This window comes from Anopheles arabiensis, chromosome 2 (assembly GCF_016920715.1).
Source record: "Anopheles arabiensis isolate DONGOLA chromosome 2, AaraD3, whole genome shotgun sequence".
Lineage (NCBI taxonomy): Eukaryota > Metazoa > Arthropoda > Insecta > Diptera > Culicidae > Anopheles > Anopheles arabiensis.
The window spans coordinates 93,116,526-93,135,915 of NC_053517.1; the positions used below are offsets into that span (position 1 = coordinate 93,116,526).

Below are 19,390 nucleotides of genomic sequence, written 5' to 3' on the forward strand. Positions count from 1 at the left end.
ACCAACACACAAAGAAAATCAGCCGCCGCATGATGTTTGTCAAATTCAAATCAAATCGGTGGCGCCCTCTATGAAAATGAACTTGTACTATCTATTACAGTGAGGCACGTAACGAACGCAAGTGCGATAGAATCATTTTTAGTAAAAATAACCGCTTTAAGACTTTTCCAATAGTTTTTTTTAATTTATACCACCTCGACAAAGATTTAATGAAATATTAATGCACGAAAATTTTGCCCAGTATGTTTGAAGATGATTGTTAATATTTCTTCTACTGATTTTGTTAATTTATCCTGATTCATAGTTTTTTGATCGGTTCGAATTATTATTAGTTTTAGGAAAATCTAAGTTTAGATTGCACAGCACATGAAAACAAATCAATTATCAAAAATACAATTCATCCCTTAGCCGACTTTAAACTAGAATTATGATATCATTCTTCTTTTTTTATTGCTTGATTGCAATTATTTCGAAATAATGCTTTACCAATACTAGCTAAACATATATTTATATTATCATACAATGAGGCATCTAAATCTTCAAAGAAAAATGTCAACCAAAAGTGAAACTAAATTATGACGTTACATAACTATAGGCGTTCAGCGATACTAAATCTAGAAATTGCATAGCTTTAGGCGTTTAAAGACGCAGCGCTGGTGATATTTACGATGTTTTCTAAATACTCACCCAGCAGCCTGGACCATCCATTTGCTTCTTCGTTTGATCTTCTCGTCCTGATCTCTTCTGAAGATCGTCTAGGACTCGTGCGATCTCTAATTACTGGTGTAAAGTCAAACACAAAAGAAAACCATTCCACCTAATTACAACGTACAGTTCCATCGGTTTTATTGTTCCAATCAGCCACTATTACACATTCATCGAAATTCCTGGGCGGGCGTTATCTCCCATCCATCCCGTTCGCAATATATCTCCCCTTGTTCATCATGCATCCCAATACCACCGATCGCTCCGCGTGTATTTGTTTTCTGCAATGGACGCACCGAAGAATGTTGTGTAGTGCGCCACCGTTAGGTTACAAAACTCTCTAATGGAGACGTTGGGACACATCCCGCCAGCCTCAGAGACACGGCAACGCATCCCATCCAGAGGGGGAGAAAAATATATATGTGAATGTGTTTCATTGTGTGTGTATGTTAGAATGTGTGTATATAAATATGTGTAAATTGTTCTTCCAATACAATATTGATGAGGATGAGGGGATTGGGGGAGGGAGCGATAATCTCTCTCTCTCTAATATAGCAATGGGTAGCACTGTGCTAAGCGTTTCTTCAGCAGCAATCTGATACCAAAAGACGTGCTCCGGAACTGGCGATAAAAATCTGGATCACCGTGTCTCCTCTCGTGTACCCTCGGTATCTGAGAATACTACTAGCCATCCCTGATGCCCTCTTCTTCCCCTCTAGCCACACTCCCATATCCCACTGCCCCCTGCAGACGGGGGAGGTTGTACACAATATTATACGAATATACATATTTATATAGTTGTTTTGATCATTACATATTTCTTCAGTGGATTTGTGTTGTTCGTTATTATAGTTTTGATTCTTTTATATGTTTTCTCCATATTTTTCTTTTCATTCTCAAGCTTTCTTGTTCGTTTCCAACTCTCTTTCTCTCTCTTTTCTCTTCATTACACTCACCAACTTTACAGATTTTTCATTTTGTGGCTTCTTAAATATATATCCTCCTTTCTCTCGCTCACTCCCTCTTTTGCGATACAATCCTTGATCCCTTCGCGTTTCCATTTGCAGCGTTCGATGCTCGATATTTCACTCTCACCTACCTCGTAAGAAAGTTCTGTGATAGAGATGATATAGAGAGAGAGCGATAGAGCAATACAAAGAAGCAAAAGTTCGGTAACAAAGCTTCTTTTACGTGTTTTCCCACTGTTGTATTATAATAACTTTTAAGTTTTATCAATGACAAATCTGCAAAAAAGCAAGGGAAATATAAGCGGATGCAGAAAGACTGCCTGATCCTTTCTACTTTCATTGATACATCTTCCGAAAAAGAAACGGCCCAACCATCTCCAGAGATCATGGTCAAATCTCATGCTAATCATTGTGTAAAAACTGGCAAAAGGTGTAGATAAAAACGTTTCCAAAAAGAAAGTAAAGACCCTATAAAAAGAATGGTCTCTTCTCCGGCAAGCAATAGACACTGCGGAAACTGGCGTCTCTAATAGACGCGCGCGCGCAGAGCAATAGGCGCTAGATATATTCAAAAAGCTTTGTGTATGTAGACAAATATCTCCCTACTTAAGCAGCATCCAGAAAGATCTGGCTTACTAAACGATGGGGATGATCATCACTGAGTGCCCAAAAAAGTGTGCTTCGGATATGTGTACAATCAGGAGAACGAACTTCCGTTATGCTATCTAAGCTCCAGTACGGATTGACTTCATCTGTGCCAAAAAGGGCCTACACTTTTCGGTAAAAGGATATTTGTAAGAAATGTATCTCATACGCGAAAGGCGACTGCGTACGCAACCGTTAAAAATCCATCCAGCCAAAAATTACAGTCTCACAAGCAGCGCACAGCGATGTGTGTTGTTGCACCAGCAATTAGCATCTAAAAGCTTTTCGTTGGAAATATGTCGTCACTACTCTACTGAATTGTATTTGAAACCTTTTCCCCCATTTTTGAAATGGTTTACATGAGCATTGCGGTATTCTTGTTCGCTCTTGCAGGCTCCTTTTATCCTGGAATCTACCCACAGTTCCACAGGTATGGCAGTGTTCGGGATCAATTGTGGATGCGGGGGTGATTGAAAAAAATGATGTTCAAAAAGTCTTGCTGACCCCGTTTTCTAAACGTTTAACTATGCTTTCTTGTTAAAATCCGAGCCATCATGATGGGGGGGCCTAAATGTTTCCCTTTCTGTTTCACTTGTGAATCTTTCCGGTGGTGATACGGGTTTGATTTTTAAAAAAATGCAGTATTTTTTGCTTGAAGTAGAAAGTGGTTGCATTGTCCATGTAAAAAGGCTTCCATTTTAAAGTCTTTCATTGTTGTGTGTGCCGCTGAGCGCAGTGTTAGAAAAACGAGAAGCGTACACACACGTAGCTGTAAATGGCTACATACAAAACGTTCGTACGAAGCTAAGCGCCTATTCGGTAGAAACTCTCAATCTACAGATTCAAATGATGAGGCTCTAGTGAGTGTGCAACAAGTGGTGAAACCCACTCGTCCCCGTCGGTGTGTCCTCTATAGTTTCAATCCTAGCTACTATTCCTTTCCCACTCGGTACATGTTTCCGTTTCCAAATAAATGTATGCATTTTGTGATCAGTGGGACAAATTATGGCTACTATTTATCGTCACCTCTTCCTACTAGTACGTTCCCCAGCTCATCATCATAGCATTTTATATTACACAGATACAGTTGATAGCAAAGAATAGATTAACACGCTCTCTCTCTCTCTCTCCCTTCAAGCACTCTTTGCTCATGCACATTTCGGCAGGATTTCCTTCGGTTTGAACGAAGATTTTCCCACCCTGAGAGAGAGAGAGAGAGAGATAGCAGCCGCCCTCATAACGATATCTGCTGAAGCTCAAAGAAACAACAGTGCCAACAGAGTGCATCATCATCGTTATCATCATTGTCATTATCGTATGAAAAGCCAACAAAATATACATCCCACTATCCGGGGGGTTTTGAGGGGGGGAAAGAAGCCTACACCGCATACATATACATACACGTTTACACGCTTTTATGGTAGCATTTATAAAGATTTCGTATAAGAATCACGTTCCGTCAGCATGGAAAGCTCTCTCTAGAGAGCGGAGGTTTTTTGTTTAACACGGTTCCTTATAGTACCGTCGTAGCCGTAATGGATCAAATGCCGTTATTATATGCGTGAGTTAGGTTTAAGATTAGTTTTAATGCAGTAAGAGTAAAGCAGTTTTGGCGAGCAATTATACCAGTAGAGTGAACAATTAATATTAATATTAACGCTAAAGAGAATGATGGAGGGAGGGGGATATTCGGAAAAAACAAAACAAAACAAAACACAAAACCCTTTTATAAATCTCAGGCTTTACAATTATTATCCACTTTTTGTTTTCATCTCCATTTTATGTCGCAAAACATGACGAATTGTGTAAAATGTAAAAAATAATAATTATATCTGCGCGTTTTCCTCTGGGCCTCCGTTAATTTATACAAAAATCGATATAATGCGAAAAAGCACACACCCCCCCGCTGGGGCTGATTCATTTTTATATAATTACTATACTCTTTTGACATGCTTCCTACAGACGATGATGCATTGTGTGCATTTGTGGGCGTTCCTTTCTTGTTCTCAATAACACAACACCGCCTGTTGCCCATGACACACACTCTCGTCTGCAAAACCATATTTTTAAACAAGAACAATAATGCTTATATGTGGGGAGCGCGCCCGGGTTGATGATCAATTTGGAAAAAAAACAAACGGTTCACAAGGACTCCCAAAAAACCCGGAACCGAACGAGCAAATCATGGCTAACATATGTGTGTGTGTGTGTTTTTTTTTCGTTCTTTTTCTCATCGTTTTTGTTTTATAATTTTAGCAGATAATTGTTGGAATTTACTTTCCCACGTACCCTCAGTGCGCGCAAGAAAGTAACCTCTCCTACTGTAATTAATTACATAAAGAAACGGGATGATACCGGTAAAACGTAAAATGAATAAATTTCGATTAATTATGCTCTGCAGGCACCATCATCATAACACAGGGAGGCAGGGTCTGGATGATGATACATTATGGGCTGCAGCTTTTCCGTGACGGCTACGCAAACAGTACAATATGAAAAAATATTACAATTAGATATTTAAATATTACATAAAAAATGACACATATTTAAAAAAAGAAGGAAGAAACGATCCCGATCCCCTAATTATACTCCTTATCGTATCCACGCTCGGACTGTGTGTAAGGGTGTGTGCTCTTGTGTGTTGCTGTGTGCTCTTGTGTGGGAGAAGATGTCCAATTAGTGCGCAATTCTGATTTCATTGTTTCGTTTGCTCCCTAAAACCCTGCCCTGGTTCGTCGCTATTACTTCTTAGGCCACACACGCGCGCACTGAATTTTTTTCGTTCTGAATCGATCCTGCGAAGGAATATCAATGTCCACACACGCTGAAATCTTGACGTTGTCGTTTATAGTTTAGGCTTTAGCGGGAAGCAGCAAAAAGGGGGGGGGGGTTAAAAAGAACAAAGATGCTTGCAAGTACAATGGAAAGAAAACGAATGAAGAGAGATGAGATCAACGTTCGCACAAACCACCCAATTGCACGATCTCTTCCTGCGGCGATCGCTCGGCATAGATCGTTTGAGCGTGTTGCATACCTGGCTAGTTTTCTAAACATTCCCTCGCCTCCTTCTTTTCATAACGTTGGCTCTCCTCTAGTGTCAGGCTGTTCTTCCACTTAACGAGCAACATTTCCCACGTATTATCATATGATTATGTTCGCATGTATGTGTTTGTTAGTTTTGTTCGCCTTTTTTTCTCTCACTCGCCCCCGTCCTGTTGCTTCTTGCTGCGTACGTTTCATTGTAGTGGCGGGCCTTTTTGTAGTGTAGTAGCTTCTTATAGTGTGTGATGCAGTTGAGGGGGGGTTAGGTGATTAGCGGGGATGATGATTTCGGTTGCTGCGTATGATTTTTCGTATGCTTGCTTGCCATTAGATATATTTATAATATATATATTTATAGTTGCTCGGCGCTGCTGCTCTTCCTCTTATCTTTGCAATTCCTCCAGTGTGGATGATGAAGCTGGGGCGAAGTGGGGAAGGGAGCAGCGGGCTTTTTTTTTTGTTGATAAATGTGGCACACGAAACACCGACAGATGCACGCACGCGCGATCCCCGCCCACGATCAGCAGCCTGGTTTGGCTGGTTTGGTGACACAGGGACACGCGCGGTGTGTGTTCGGGGGGTGTGTGTTGTGGAAGTAAAAAAACAGTAAAATAGTTCAATGATGGAGCGGGTTTTGGGATAGTTGTTGTGCTTTGTTGCAATGCTTCTAGTGTGTGGCTGCGGTGCCGCTAACCGTTCAACTCGATTCCTTCTTCTCTGTAAGCGAGAAAGAGAAAGAAAAAGGATATTAATTTCAAAATCCTAATTTTTGCTTTTCTGTTTGACAATCAAACACTCCCCCCGCAACAACTTACCACTCTCCGTCGCATCGCCATTGGTAGCGGCGGCGGCGGCGGCCGGTTCCTCCTTCTGCTCTGCCGCCCCGCCGTCCCCGTTCACGTGGGCCGCCTCTCCGCCCTCTCCGCCGTTCGTCTTGGCTTCGTCGGCCGCATCGCCGCCCTCCTCCTTCTTCTCGTCGCCGCCCCCGTTCTCGGCCGACTTCTTGTCGTCCTCCTTGTCCTTCTTGCCGCCCTTGTCCTCGCTGGCCTGCTTCTTCGACTTGCTCTTGGCGGGCGTGGCCGGCTTCGGCTTGGGCTCCATCGACGGGTCCAGCACCAGCTTGCCGATGTTCTTGCGGTCGTGCATCTTCTGCATCGCCTCCGCCACGTCCTCGAGCGCCCAGGCCGAATCGACCACCGGCCTCACCTTGCCGTCCTTCCACAGCCCGAAGATCTTGTCCACGGTCGAGCGCACGTACTCGGACCCGTCCTGCTGGTACAGCAGATGGCGCAGGTTGAACCCGCCCAGGCTCTTGTTCTCGTCGAACAGCTTGATCGGCGACACCTTGTCCACCTGCCACCACTGCAACGGGGGGGAAATGGGCAAAGGGGAAGGTTACTGCTTACTGTCACACGTTCTCGTTTTGTCTGCGTTGTTTGCACTTACCGAGCGGGCAACGCTGAAGAAGCTCTTCGTCTCGCCGGTGACAACGTTCGACGAGCCGTACAGGATGTACTTGCCCATCGGCTTCAGCAGCCCGTAGCCGCGGTTGCATTCCTCACCGCACAGGCAATCCATCACGATGTCAACGCCTTCGGTCGTGATCCTGGAAAGCGGAAAAGGGGGAAAACACACACACACACCATGAAAAAAACCGTTCTTTGTAGAGAGAAAGACTTGGCAGTCTATTTCACAATCCCCCCCCCCCCCCCCCCCAATCCATCATCATCGATGCGGTAAAGAAACTGGCAAACAAGCGAGCACTTTCGTTTACTTACTTCCGGACCTCGTTGACATAGTCGGTACGATCGATCAGATGGTCAATCAGGCCGGTTGCCTCGAGCGCTTCGTGCTTCGACTTTGAGCAAACACCGAAAATGGTTACATTCGGCACGGTGCGTGCCAGCTGTACGATGGCTTGACCCTGAGGAAGAGAAGAAAAATAAGAAACAAGGTTTAGAACAAGCTATACGAAGCCATCATACGAGTTGTGTCATATTTGCACAACAAACAGACACAAATGTACTCAATTCTAAAGAGGAAATTGGTCGATATAGAAGCATAATGCCACAATAAAGCATCAACGATCGTGAGACGCGTGATTTATTGTCAAAAAAAAACTGTCTCCAACCGTATCAACAAACTACTCCCTCCAACTAAGCCTCTTTCGAATATTTGCGAATGCACTCCAGCACAGTTTTGCCTTCACAGTCCTCCTCTTCGGTGCATAATTTGATTGTCGTGCTCGTTATACAAATGATGACAACGATGACGTGCCACTGTCACAGTCTAGTCAATTTAGAGTGTAGTCGAGAAGCAAAGAGGAGCAGAACAAGACCACCCTGAGCCTTTTTATTGGCATGCTAGACGTCTGTCTTCTGGGCAGCTTCACAACAAGGTGTCACAACGGTGCAGACCCCTGCTGCCAGCGGGTCGGACTCCATAACTCGGTCCATATCATCATTAACCCAATGTGTGTGAGTAAGATGCTTGCGTGATGCTTGTTCTTGGATCGGTCCCTAACGATGTCCAGCATTCAATAAGTGCACGTGAAGAGGCAAATCCTCTGAAGTCATCGGTACAACGAAAGGAAGATAAGCTCAAGACAATCCATTGTGCACGTAGCACGGGGACGGAGACACAGCGCGCACCAAGAAGCCAAGCCCAGTGTCCGGCAACAATCTGGAGTGGAACAACGGGGCACATTATTACACGGAACGTACATTCCATGGGGCTGGCCGGATAATAATGTTTGTCGCATCTACAGCGGACGTCATAGCTGGTTCAAAATAGAGACATCAGAACAAGCAAACGTTTTATAGCCCTTTGGGTTGGTTTTGCTCAGTGTGGCGATGCACAAACACATTTCTTATAATTCAAAATGACAAAAATGCAATATTGTCAGGGTGAGAGAAATGTATTGTCCGCAGACATACGTTATAGATTATATTATATTGCAATCATACCGATTTTATGTCTTACTTTAATTGCATGACCTCCTCCTGAGAAGGAGAAATCACAAAAACGTTTAATATTTAATATCATTTAATATCATCTTTTGTGAGCAGTTGAAGCGTCCTAAAATTGACTCACAAAAGACTGCTATCATTTGCACTGGTTAAAAAACCTCATGAATGTTTAATATTTATTACCCAAAATTACCCAGCCCAACTCTCTAGCGAGGCTCTGTTGCCAGACTATATTTAGCGTGTGCATCATATCCATACTAATCATCGAAATTTGTTTCGCTTTATTTGATGCCAACCAAGTGATAAGACCATCGATGACTGATGATATCATGGGGTTGTTTTTCTGACCCCTCTCTCCGATGTGCACTAATGTGTGTGTGTGTTTCGAAATCAATCAATCCGACCGTTTGCAGCTACACCAATCAGCGATTTGTAAATCTCATTTAGCTGACATAACATTACCAACTCATGGAAAGGGAAAGCAAGGCTAGTAGAGGAAGGTTCCGGATGCAACAGCGGCGTACCCGCATTAGTCATAATAACGGAGGTGATAGCAAGCAACGCCAAAAAAAAACAAGAAGGGTGGAAATTGCATTTGCACAGTGGTACAACATTAATTGTACACAACATTCTCCTCTCCGCGGTTGTCCAAACCCGACCCTCGAGTTGTTCAAAAAGGCCTAACTAATATCCATTAGCCAGACCACTGGGCGACAGTGTAACTTACCAGCCCTACCAGCATATTCCTTATTTCAGTTGCGATATTTATATCCCTATATTCCTTGCCGGCGCCCGACTGTCTGTCTCGATCAATTACCGGTACCGGTGGCTGGGTCTGATGGCCCCCAGCGGTACACCACACACACACACTATTAGACCACAGTGTGATGGAGGTCATTGGAAAGACCCAGACGCACGTGTACTACAGACAGGAGAGGCAGACAGCACAGCAATTGAGCGTTCGGAAGAATTCCAATTGTAAAAAAAGAATTATTTCCCCACCCGAATTCGGATGACGAAGGACCAAACCATTACCAAAAGGGGTCGGAGTTGTTTCGGCGTCCTGTGTGAAAGAGAAACACGCCGCCGGCCGCCATGGTGCGATCGATTTCGTCCTGCTCAATAATACATGCATGTAGCCCTGCTTTAGTAGCAACATTAGCAAAGGCGGTAGAATGGGTTCACTGGCACTACGGGAGTCCTATAAGAAAAGGGTAATTACGGGAGTCCTATAGGAAAGGGTAATGCGTGTAAGATTCTCCCGCCCGCCTGTAAGAGAAAGAGTAAAAGCTTTCACGAAACGACGAACCCGAACCTTCCACAATGTGGAGCTCCAGAACCGATAAAGAAAAGCAGCTCCCAATCGTTACAGATTTTCTTTACATTTGCGTTGCAGCAACAGCAAACGTACGAGCGCTTTTGACGCTATTTGGACCTTGTGCTCGATTTTTAAATTACTGCGCAAAACCAATAAAAAGGTTGCTTAATAATGTACACGGTAGTTCCTCAAACAAACGAAGGCGAAAGCGACCCTTTTTGTTCGGCCCTTTGTTTGATCAGAACACGACTGTGAGATACTACCTTTTTCACGTCTTTCACAGCATGGAGGGTGGTCGAAGGCTTCGCCAAGCGAATTAAATTCTATTCGCCCTAGTAATATCCAACAGGAGCTACACCTATTTTGCAGCGAATTAGCGGCGCCAGAAACCAACGCCGCTAGCAAGAGACCTCCACAGCCTTGCCCAGCAAATGCACCGATACACACGTTCTTGACACAATTCTGCATGGGCTCAACAACTCGTTTGGTTCGGGGCCCATGTCGTCGACGATACCGGCTCGCCACATTGGCACCGATATTGGAGCTCGGGGTGCAATTTACACCCGCCCCGTACATCGGCGTATAATTAAAGGAAGGGAAAGGACGACCAAACACGACGCTTTGGCGCCGGCATTCATGTTCAACAATATCCGCCCGGGAGTAAGGTGAAAGTTTTAACCCCGCAAAGCACCTCTCCCTGGTTAAACACACGAATCAGTGGCTTCCTGTTCTAGTTTGAGTCTTTGTTTTTTTGCACCAATTTTCCAACACAATCCTTGATCTAATTTTGAGCCTTTTATGCGTGATTCATCGTCACTTTTATTAAAACGAACTCAGGGCCTATGAGAGTTTATGGAGCGTTGTTTTCCATCAGGAGATGTGTTTTTAAGACCTTCGGAAGGTAAAGTGAATTACACCGATCGGTAAAAGGCACGCAAGAGTGCTGAAATGTTCAGGTAAATAATGAACCAAGGATATCGGTACCGACCCACCCAAGTGTTTGCAAATCGACGACCGCCGTCGTAAAAAAGCCAGCAGTAAGGATCGATGAAATCCTCCTCCTAACAAAGAATCGTTTTGCAGCAGACAGGAAAGCATACTGGATCGGACCGGGATGTGGCGACGCACTTCTCACCCAATTATTCATCAGCCGCTAACAGCAGCGTTGCCTTCCAACATAAAAAAGGAGGCTAAAAAAGCGGTCGGAAACCGTAAATATCCCAGGCGCGATCTGGCCCACGGGTATGGCGTTTCGGGTTTATAGTGGGGGGGAGTGAAAACGAATTTCCGAAAGCACCGCCGACGATGGTTTATTTTCTACCATCAATTTCCACCGCATTAAGCAGCCGGAAATACACAGCGCGGCTGATCCGAATCGTTGCTGTTCCGGGCACGTTCCGTTTGTTTAATATGCGTGTCCGAAAACCCACACAACCAAATCCCTGGGAGTTTCGGGATCGAGTGGGCACCATCCTTCTTCTCCATCATCCCTCTTATGGATATCTTTTGGGCTGGACACTGTATTGAACAACCAACCAACCCCCACTGGACGGTCAGAGCAACAGCTTAACAATCGGCAAAACTGCTCCTCCAATACGATAAGAACTGTCAAGGCGTAGTGACGTAGCCTCAAAGGCAAACGTATATATTCGCATCTGCATTCTCTTTCTCTCTTGAACGATAAAATACACTTTTGCTTAAGAAAAGACGAACATATTCTTCCACACTATGTTGGTGGTGTTCGCACATCCTTGCAGGATGCTATTATATTGCCGCGCTCGCTTTACTTACCACACCACCGCCGACGGAATGCAGCAGAATCGACTTGCCCTCGCGCAGCGACACCAGATCGAAGATGAGAATGTAGGCGACCAGATAGTTCATCACGATGGCGGCCGCGTCCTGGAATGTCATCTCGTCCGGAATGTGATAGACGTACTTGGTCGGGACGGCCACCAGCTCGGACCAGGCCCGGAATTCCGGCAGGGCCACCACACGATCGCCAACCTGTGAACGTGAAAAGAAGATGATAGAAAAGGATATAAGAATATGTACAAGTTGTCGAAAGAAAACGGTACAAACGAATGCTCAATGTAGTATGACAAATGGAAAATATGAAAATTGAGCGCGATGCTTTCAACAACTTTTGCCCATGGGCCCTTCTCGTCTTGAGCAGCTCTACCGAGCGAAAGGATCCTTCCCCGAGGGAAACTTTTGCTCTTCTGGTACGATTATTCCAACCATCTGCAACTTTTTCTCATCATCTACTTACACTCACACACACACACTGACGCAGTGAGTGCCACAATAACACTAAGTACATGTATTATTGATTGGTTGGAACTTTGACCGAACAGACCGAACTTTGCCGCCATACATCCACCGGACAGCAAAAAGTTCCGTCTGTGAGCACTCCACACACACATCGAACCAATCGAATCGATATTTGATTTAACTTGTGGTTTGAAAATAGTTGGAGCAGCTTTCTTTACGGGAAAAATACGAAGAAATAATCGAATGATCATGATCACCTCACAAATGACTCTGTTTGAGGGGGTCAAAAGTATCCCAAACTTGTCGGTGGGAATTTTCCGATCCGAAAGTTTTTTGCTGGAAACAAGATGAACTTCCAATAGGAAAGGCACCAAAACTTACACCCATACGGTCGATGACCATTGAACATCATCGGTAATTCATTTGGCCCGAAAAGTCGGAAACAGAAGCAACTCCGAAATTCAATTCCAACAAACCTTATTCTTCCGCAGATGTCACAGATGATCAGCAAAAGCAAGAAACAAAGCTTTTTCACTGTGTTCCGTGGAAACCCTCCAGGACGCACGTACACGTATGTTCTTGGCAGTAGTTACGGAACCGAGTTCCGGAAAAGAAACGAAAAGAAAAGTGCTCTGAAGTGAAGTCTCTGAACTTTCACCATGTATCGTCGTCTCACGGTGGTTGGTTGGTTGTTGTTGGGACTGAAGTTTTTCCACCTCGCAACGTGGATACCAGATTCAGGATGTTGATTATAATGATACTTTGACCACCTGGATAGACTCCGCCACCTCCCACTCCTCAGTCTCGTGGTAGCGCCAACAACGATCATGATGATGATGATGATGGAAATTCGAACTGATAGGATGTGAGAGAGGGTGCCGCTTCTTCCTTTGGTTCTTTTTTCGCTGTTTTTTTCCTGAATTTCTCTCCGAGTTGAAGTGGAAACGTGACCACAATTCGTAATCAACTGATTCACTTTCTGCTGCTGCCGAGCTTGTACTTTTGCCCGATGGACGGATCCGTAGGTTGAGTAATGTGCACGTACTACTCTCTTCATGCTTTAGTGTGTGTGTGTGGTTGGTTGGTCTATTTTTCACGTACAAAGCTCTACACGAGCGGGCCGACCGGTAGTTGATTTAACGACCGGCACACGACACGTCCAACCGATCGCATGGAGGAAGGGAAGGTTACCCGCCACCGAGGAAGGATAATCATAGGTTTGGATTGCTGCTGTACCTGGTCTTCCGGCGTCTAGGGGAGTAAGCTTTATTTTTACAGGCCCAGACAGACATGGTGATTGGTAAAAACTGCCTTCCCGAACGCAAAGTTAGGGGAAATGGATATTTAAAAAAAGAAAACAATTTCCAACAGCAATCCAAAGGAAGCAAAAGCGTGGAAAAAACATTTCCCAAACAAACCGATTTAAATAAATCATTCGCCGTGGCATACGAATATAAAACTTCCTGATCCTTCCTCCAACTGCAAAAAAAAAAAACCATAACCATGCAGGAGTTTGAACTGAACAATAATTCAATTTTTAGACTCCTTCCTCCACCTCCTCTATCAATCAAAGCCTCTGGAACCAAACAAAAAAAGCAACCTCCCGAAACGGAAGGAATAACCGTCACGAAACTTACCTTGAATCCTTCGACCTCTTCACCGACGGCTTCAATCTCGCCGGCACACTCGAAACCGAGGATGGTAGGAGTTTTTGGCGGCGAATCGATCGCACCGAGTCGTACCATCAGATCCTGGAAGTTCAGTCCACTGGAAAAGAGAAAAAACAAGGAAAAAAAAACACACACACGTTAGTAGCTGCCGTCAAACTGAATTCTTCTGGAATCTTTCTACTTCGCATGGGAATGTGATCAGCATACGCTTAACCTTACGGGTTCTGCATTAGGTTCCAAAAGGGAGGATGATTGTGTGAGTAAACTTACGTCTGGGAAATGCCATTGTCAAAAATTTAAAGGAATATTTTACGAGCTTTTGACGAAAAGAAGTCATGTGATGAATAATATGGATATTACTCCCCGCGTTCAATAACTTTCTTCTTTTAGAAACTAGACCCCCAACTTCTTAGGCAAAGAGTTCAAGTTGATCGTTACTGTTCCCAACAATCATTCATTCCTCCTTTACGATAACTAATGTACTGGAAGGAATGGTATCGACAACGGCACACCAAGGACAATGGTATGTGTTCTTCACGAAGTTTATTTCCCAGCCCACAAGAAACCACTCAAACTGAAGCTAGCGATGCAAGTTACAAAGTTACAGAAGGATGTACAATCGTACAACTGAACTGTTTGTGATGTGCAGTCTTGTTTGTTTGATTTTTACCACTACTTTCCCGGCACACTGAAGAACACAATTTAGCTAGACTGAAGCTCAAGGACCCAACAACAGTTTCGATAAAGATGCCTGTGCATGAAGAAGTATGGTTTCGTACAAGTGTTTCTACCCCATACCCCAGCACCACACAACGTACATAAAATTGAATTAAACTGAAGAAGGCGGTAATGCAATCACACTTGCCCCTCTCATTAATTACTTTCTTGCCACACACTGAAGGCATTTGAATATCTGAACATATTCAGAACTCTTCTCCAGACAGTTGAGTGAGACTCCACCACAACGACAATGAACCTTTCCCTTCACAATCTAAGGCATGCTTTCCTTCGAGGCAACTATTCCCCCACCATAAAACCACATTCTCACGTCATCTTCAAAGTTGAAACAGCGGGAAAACCCGATGGGCATTGTGTAGGCGAGAAAAAAAAGGGACAATTACTCCCTAATGAGAAAAATCTCTAAATTAAGAACCGATTTTCCACGGGGGCAATATGGACGATGATGTGTTTGTTTGTAGATAAATGCTGCCTTTCGTCCCCCCCATTCTAAAGTCCTCTTGTTTGTTTGGGCCCTTTATTGCCGTAACCCCGAGTTTACGCCGAGTAGTTTCGCCCCAGTTGCGCTGAAGAATTAAGCTATGCGACACAACACATACACTACACTAAGAGCAGAGAGCGCAGCGTTTCATTCATCCAGAGCCCTTCAAAACTGGGGTCTGGGGAAATTTTGAGCCTGACAAGTGTTGCACCCTTCGTCAATGTTTCCCTCGAGCGCGAGCGTAGCTAAATTTACAGCGCAACCGTCCCTCACGTTTCTCATATCGTTTTTCTAAATTTACAGCGCAACCGTCATCTCACGTTGTGGAGAGACTTTACCGTCTCTAAAATCCCATCAATCGAGTGCAGCCGTGGCAGACTGTCACACCGAACGCGTTTGTGCGCGAGGGAAAATGCGTTGACACGTACCAGACCCGACCCCGGGAAAGCAATTGAACCTGCGCGCTGGTCGTGATCGTGGCATTCCACGTCTTTGCTGGAAAAGTCTTCCCTATACACGCACACACACATACCACATCGGAAGGGACTTTTATCGTAAGGTTTACATCACTCGCTGCTGGTGCTATATTTTTCCAACTAACGCGATGAGAACGGTTCCGGCCTGGTGTGAAAAAGGGGTTCTAACTTTTAACAGCGCGAGAGGAAGGGAAAGGAGGTCGCAACTCCGAACGTTCGCTGATAAAGTCGCCTTTCGTTAAGACGGTGAATTATAGGCACCAGTAATTTTTCGTGCGCGATTAGTGTCGGTTAATGTGTTTGATGGTGGTGCGCGCTGGTGGTTGCCGCCACATGTTGATCGTTCCCGAAAACCGCGGGATTTATTGGGCTCTATCTAAATTACCACACATTACCACCACATGATGGTGACAACGGAAAAGTTTCAACGCGAATGCTCTGGGTGTATGTATCGTTATAGGAAGGAAAGGGTATTAAGGCTAAGCCTTTCTTTTTACACAGTTTGACATTGATTACTGACGGAAAGATAGTCTATAAATAAATTGAAATTAGATAGAATGGCTCGTGCCTACTTGATGATGTCCTCGTCAGCAGAGATATCAAGAATACCTCTTTGCTTATCATAAATCTACGACCTTCATAGCAGCATAATTTGTGAGGCTTAATGTGAAGTGTTCTGCGAAGAAGAAGCCGTGACATATTTTAAATTTCCATTCATTTTATCACCATTATTATCGTAACAATATTGAAGCTGGATGCGGTAGTGCGATTGTGGGACTTACTTTTTAACAACAGAATTGTATTTGTCTAATAGGAATATCAATTGTATATTTCAGGTCGTTTTGTAGTAGATGTATATGACACGCCATAAACTTTCATTCTCAAATAAAAAGAGGACTTTTTATCACAAAATACAGATAAATTATGCTAAGTTTAATAAGTGTATTGAGAGTAAACTACCAACCCATAAAACTCCAGCAAAAAATTAAATAACAACCAGAATCGCTTTGAAGACATGACATTAAGAAAGCATTGGAGTATTTACTCCAAAAAAACTAAACCATTACAACCCAACAGTGCCTCCCGTTACACCATCCGCCCCCAAGCTCAACTACTTGCATCTAAGAACTTCTTCTCAAATTACACTCATTAATTTTCCGTTCCATTTCCATTACGGACTAAATAATAGACCCCAGCTCCTTCGCTCTGGCAGAGAGTAACACCACTACCAGCCGTGAAGTTCGATGAGGCATGTTTATTGGTAGGAACAGAGACACAAACCATCGATCCATCCATCCATCGCTACCATAGGTACTTGGGCCCGCGCGGTCCAACAAGTGGAACACATTTCCATAGTCAAGCGGATCCTTTTGGGATTCGGAGCAACAGTCGGAATGAAAAATGTCGCTCAATTATCGCCATTTCCCCGAAACAGGCGCTTGTGCTGTGTGAAGTGTTTCCATGCCGAGTAAAGTAGGACTGCCTCTCTCGAGCACTTCTTTTACTATTCGTTGTCGCTGAAGCAGGACCAATTAATAAAATTTCGCTCTTCATTACGTCCTAATAATAGGTCGAGTTGGGTGTTGTACGGAAAGACGCCGGTCTGGAGCGTTTTGTACTTGAAGCGTTACTGCGTTACCGGAACGCTGCCAATCGATTGTGGCACAAATTTATTCCAGTCCAGAGTAGTTGAGTAAGGGAGAAATAAGTTATTTGAAATAAGATTTTTTGGTCTGAAATGTTTGAAAAGCGGTTCGGACGTCCGATTCCTAAAGCAGACCTATTCCAATATTAGTTTTTCTCCTGACAAACACTGTGCAGTCTGGGCAGCATCCATTTCAAGGATCATTTCGCACGGTGGCACCCGGTTGAAGAAAAGCAAATTTACATTCCACCCTCCTGCCACTGGAACGCGATTCCCATCAGTGCGAAACTCATTTTGACACGTTTTCATCCCAACTTGAATGAAGTCCAGGCCGCTCCAAGCCAACCAATTTCAACATAAATAGCTTAGAGTAGAGTAGAGGACCACGCCGCTATCCTCAAGTGTCTATTTTCGTTTTCTCCGATGAAGACCCTAACCGATTAACAGCAAGAATGTAGTCCAATAGAATTTTAATCAACGCTTAACACTTCCAGACATACTGACGAAAAAAAGGCATCTAACCTCAATAAACGGCACCGGAACGATTCCACTGCTTATTTACTTTGTCCCTTTAGAAGTCAGGATCAAGGCGGCCGGGAAGATTCGGAAGACAGGGCGACACACACAGGACCACTCGAATGTCAGTCACTGGGAAGTGGTTTTCTCCCTCTCCTTCCAGTGTGGTATGTTGGTGACACAGTTTGTCTACCCAAACCCATCACACCCACCACACAAAAGGACCGTTTCATTTTGTGATCGAAACTCTACCTTTCCCCCCTCAAAGACACAATTGACAAATCGAAGGAAAAAGGGACCACACAGACGCACACTTTTTTCATTCACTGAACCCCCCCTCTCACTTTCAGAAGAAATAAAGCTGAACACAATGGTAAAAACTTGGCAACGGTCCATTTTCTTCCGGTAGTAGAAATAAGGGGGGATGAAAACCCTTGGCGAGACCAAGAAAATGCCATTGTTCGCATACATTGCCCGGAGCTGGGAGGCAGTGGTCCTGGGGCAGGAAATTTCTTGCACAAACGAAACTTCAGCCAGATGGAGAGGACCACAATCAGGAAGTTTGCTATCCGTGGCACAGGAACGTGGCCTCGGCTTGCCTCTCATTAATTGTTTCCCTTTCCCCCGCTCAGACTCGACGACGTTCAGTGAATCATTACGGTTCGAAATCCTTCCAGTTCCCTGCGCCACAGTGGAATGAAAAACTGAAGCGATGTGGTGACAACAGCCGTACTACACACAGGGAGCTACATCAAACCCGGAAGGAGTAAAATACTTGAGCAAGCGACGAAAGAAGTAGGAAGACGTTTACATATTTTGCTGAAATGTCGCCTCGCGCTGGAGGACAAACCGGGCGATGCGAACCGACGAACGAACGAACGATGGAAGAAATTATATTTACTTAAGGGATTAGGTTCCCACACCTCAACGAATCCTTCCTCTTCTGCTCGTCAAGAAAGGAGCGTCAAGCGACGAACGTACAAGCGTAATTTCCTCCTTTTGTTTCCCCTCCAGGATAAGGAAATTGTCGCCGAGCACTGCAACAGGAAGGAACACAAAAACAATGGGGTGGAGGTGGTTTTGGAAAATGGTGCCAAACGACACGATCGAAGACGAGAAGAAGAAGCAATTGCATGAAATTATGTATTCCACCGTTTTGCCGAGTGTATTAATGCAAACGACTTTGCGACGTTGCATACAATTAACGGTAAAATGCGTAACGTTTTCGCCGAAAACTACTAAATAAAAAAGGTAGTAATTTTATTCATCAACTTGTTGGAGGAACAACTGTGGGGACACACAACACGGTGACCAATTTTCAAAAAACGGAAGAAACAGGAGCTTATTTCCATCACTAAAAGGGAAAATGTCGTCGTTGAGCGTCGTCTGTTTGTTTCCGGTTTCGGTTAATGACTGGTTCACATTCTATCAAGCAATCAAAACTCTCGGGAAGGTTTCGTTGGACTTAGGTAGACAATAGTATCAAGAATTAAGTATTGCGAGTATTTTCTATGGTAAACAAATAATTTTTAAATGAAAATAACTAGCAGATTCATCGGGCTCAGGTTATTAGTAGTGAAATTAATGTTATTGATGTGAATTATATACAAAATATGAAGTCTACATCTACAAAATGTAAGGTTATGACCGACTCAAGAAAATCATAGTTACAATAGAATTCCTTACAGGGTTTTCCGAGATAAATCTCCAATGTACACAGCATTATTCACCGCTTGCAAGATGTTTTTCAACAGCTTTGTGTGCTGTTTAACATTTCCATTGCAAGTGTATGATGATTTTCAACACATTACAAAGAACTGTCACTCTCAATTCAGCTTGTGATGTGTTGAAAATCATACGAAAAAATTGAATAATGTTTGTGATGCAAATACAACACAAATGGTAAAATAACAAACAATACAGGGATTTTCAAGACAGTTTCG

At 43.9% G+C, this 19,390-nt stretch overlaps 1 protein-coding gene across 1 annotated transcript in view; it reads right to left on the reverse strand.

Moving 5' to 3' along the window:
* Window positions 1-4,042: 4,042 nt before the first annotated feature.
* Window positions 4,043-19,390, reverse strand: part of LOC120897279 (synaptic vesicle membrane protein VAT-1 homolog-like) — a 72,698-nt gene continuing 57,350 nt past the window's right edge. The window contains exons 3-8 of the mRNA XM_040302030.1: window positions 13,559-13,688; window positions 11,439-11,654; window positions 7,139-7,284; window positions 6,807-6,966; window positions 6,176-6,722; window positions 4,043-6,077 (exon numbers count right to left, since the gene is read on the reverse strand). Coding sequence (XP_040157964.1) covers window positions 6,058-6,077; window positions 6,176-6,722; window positions 6,807-6,966; window positions 7,139-7,284; window positions 11,439-11,654; window positions 13,559-13,688 — 1,219 coding nt within the window. The 3' untranslated portion in view covers window positions 4,043-6,057. The remainder of the gene's footprint in view (window positions 6,078-6,175; window positions 6,723-6,806; window positions 6,967-7,138; window positions 7,285-11,438; window positions 11,655-13,558; window positions 13,689-19,390) is intronic.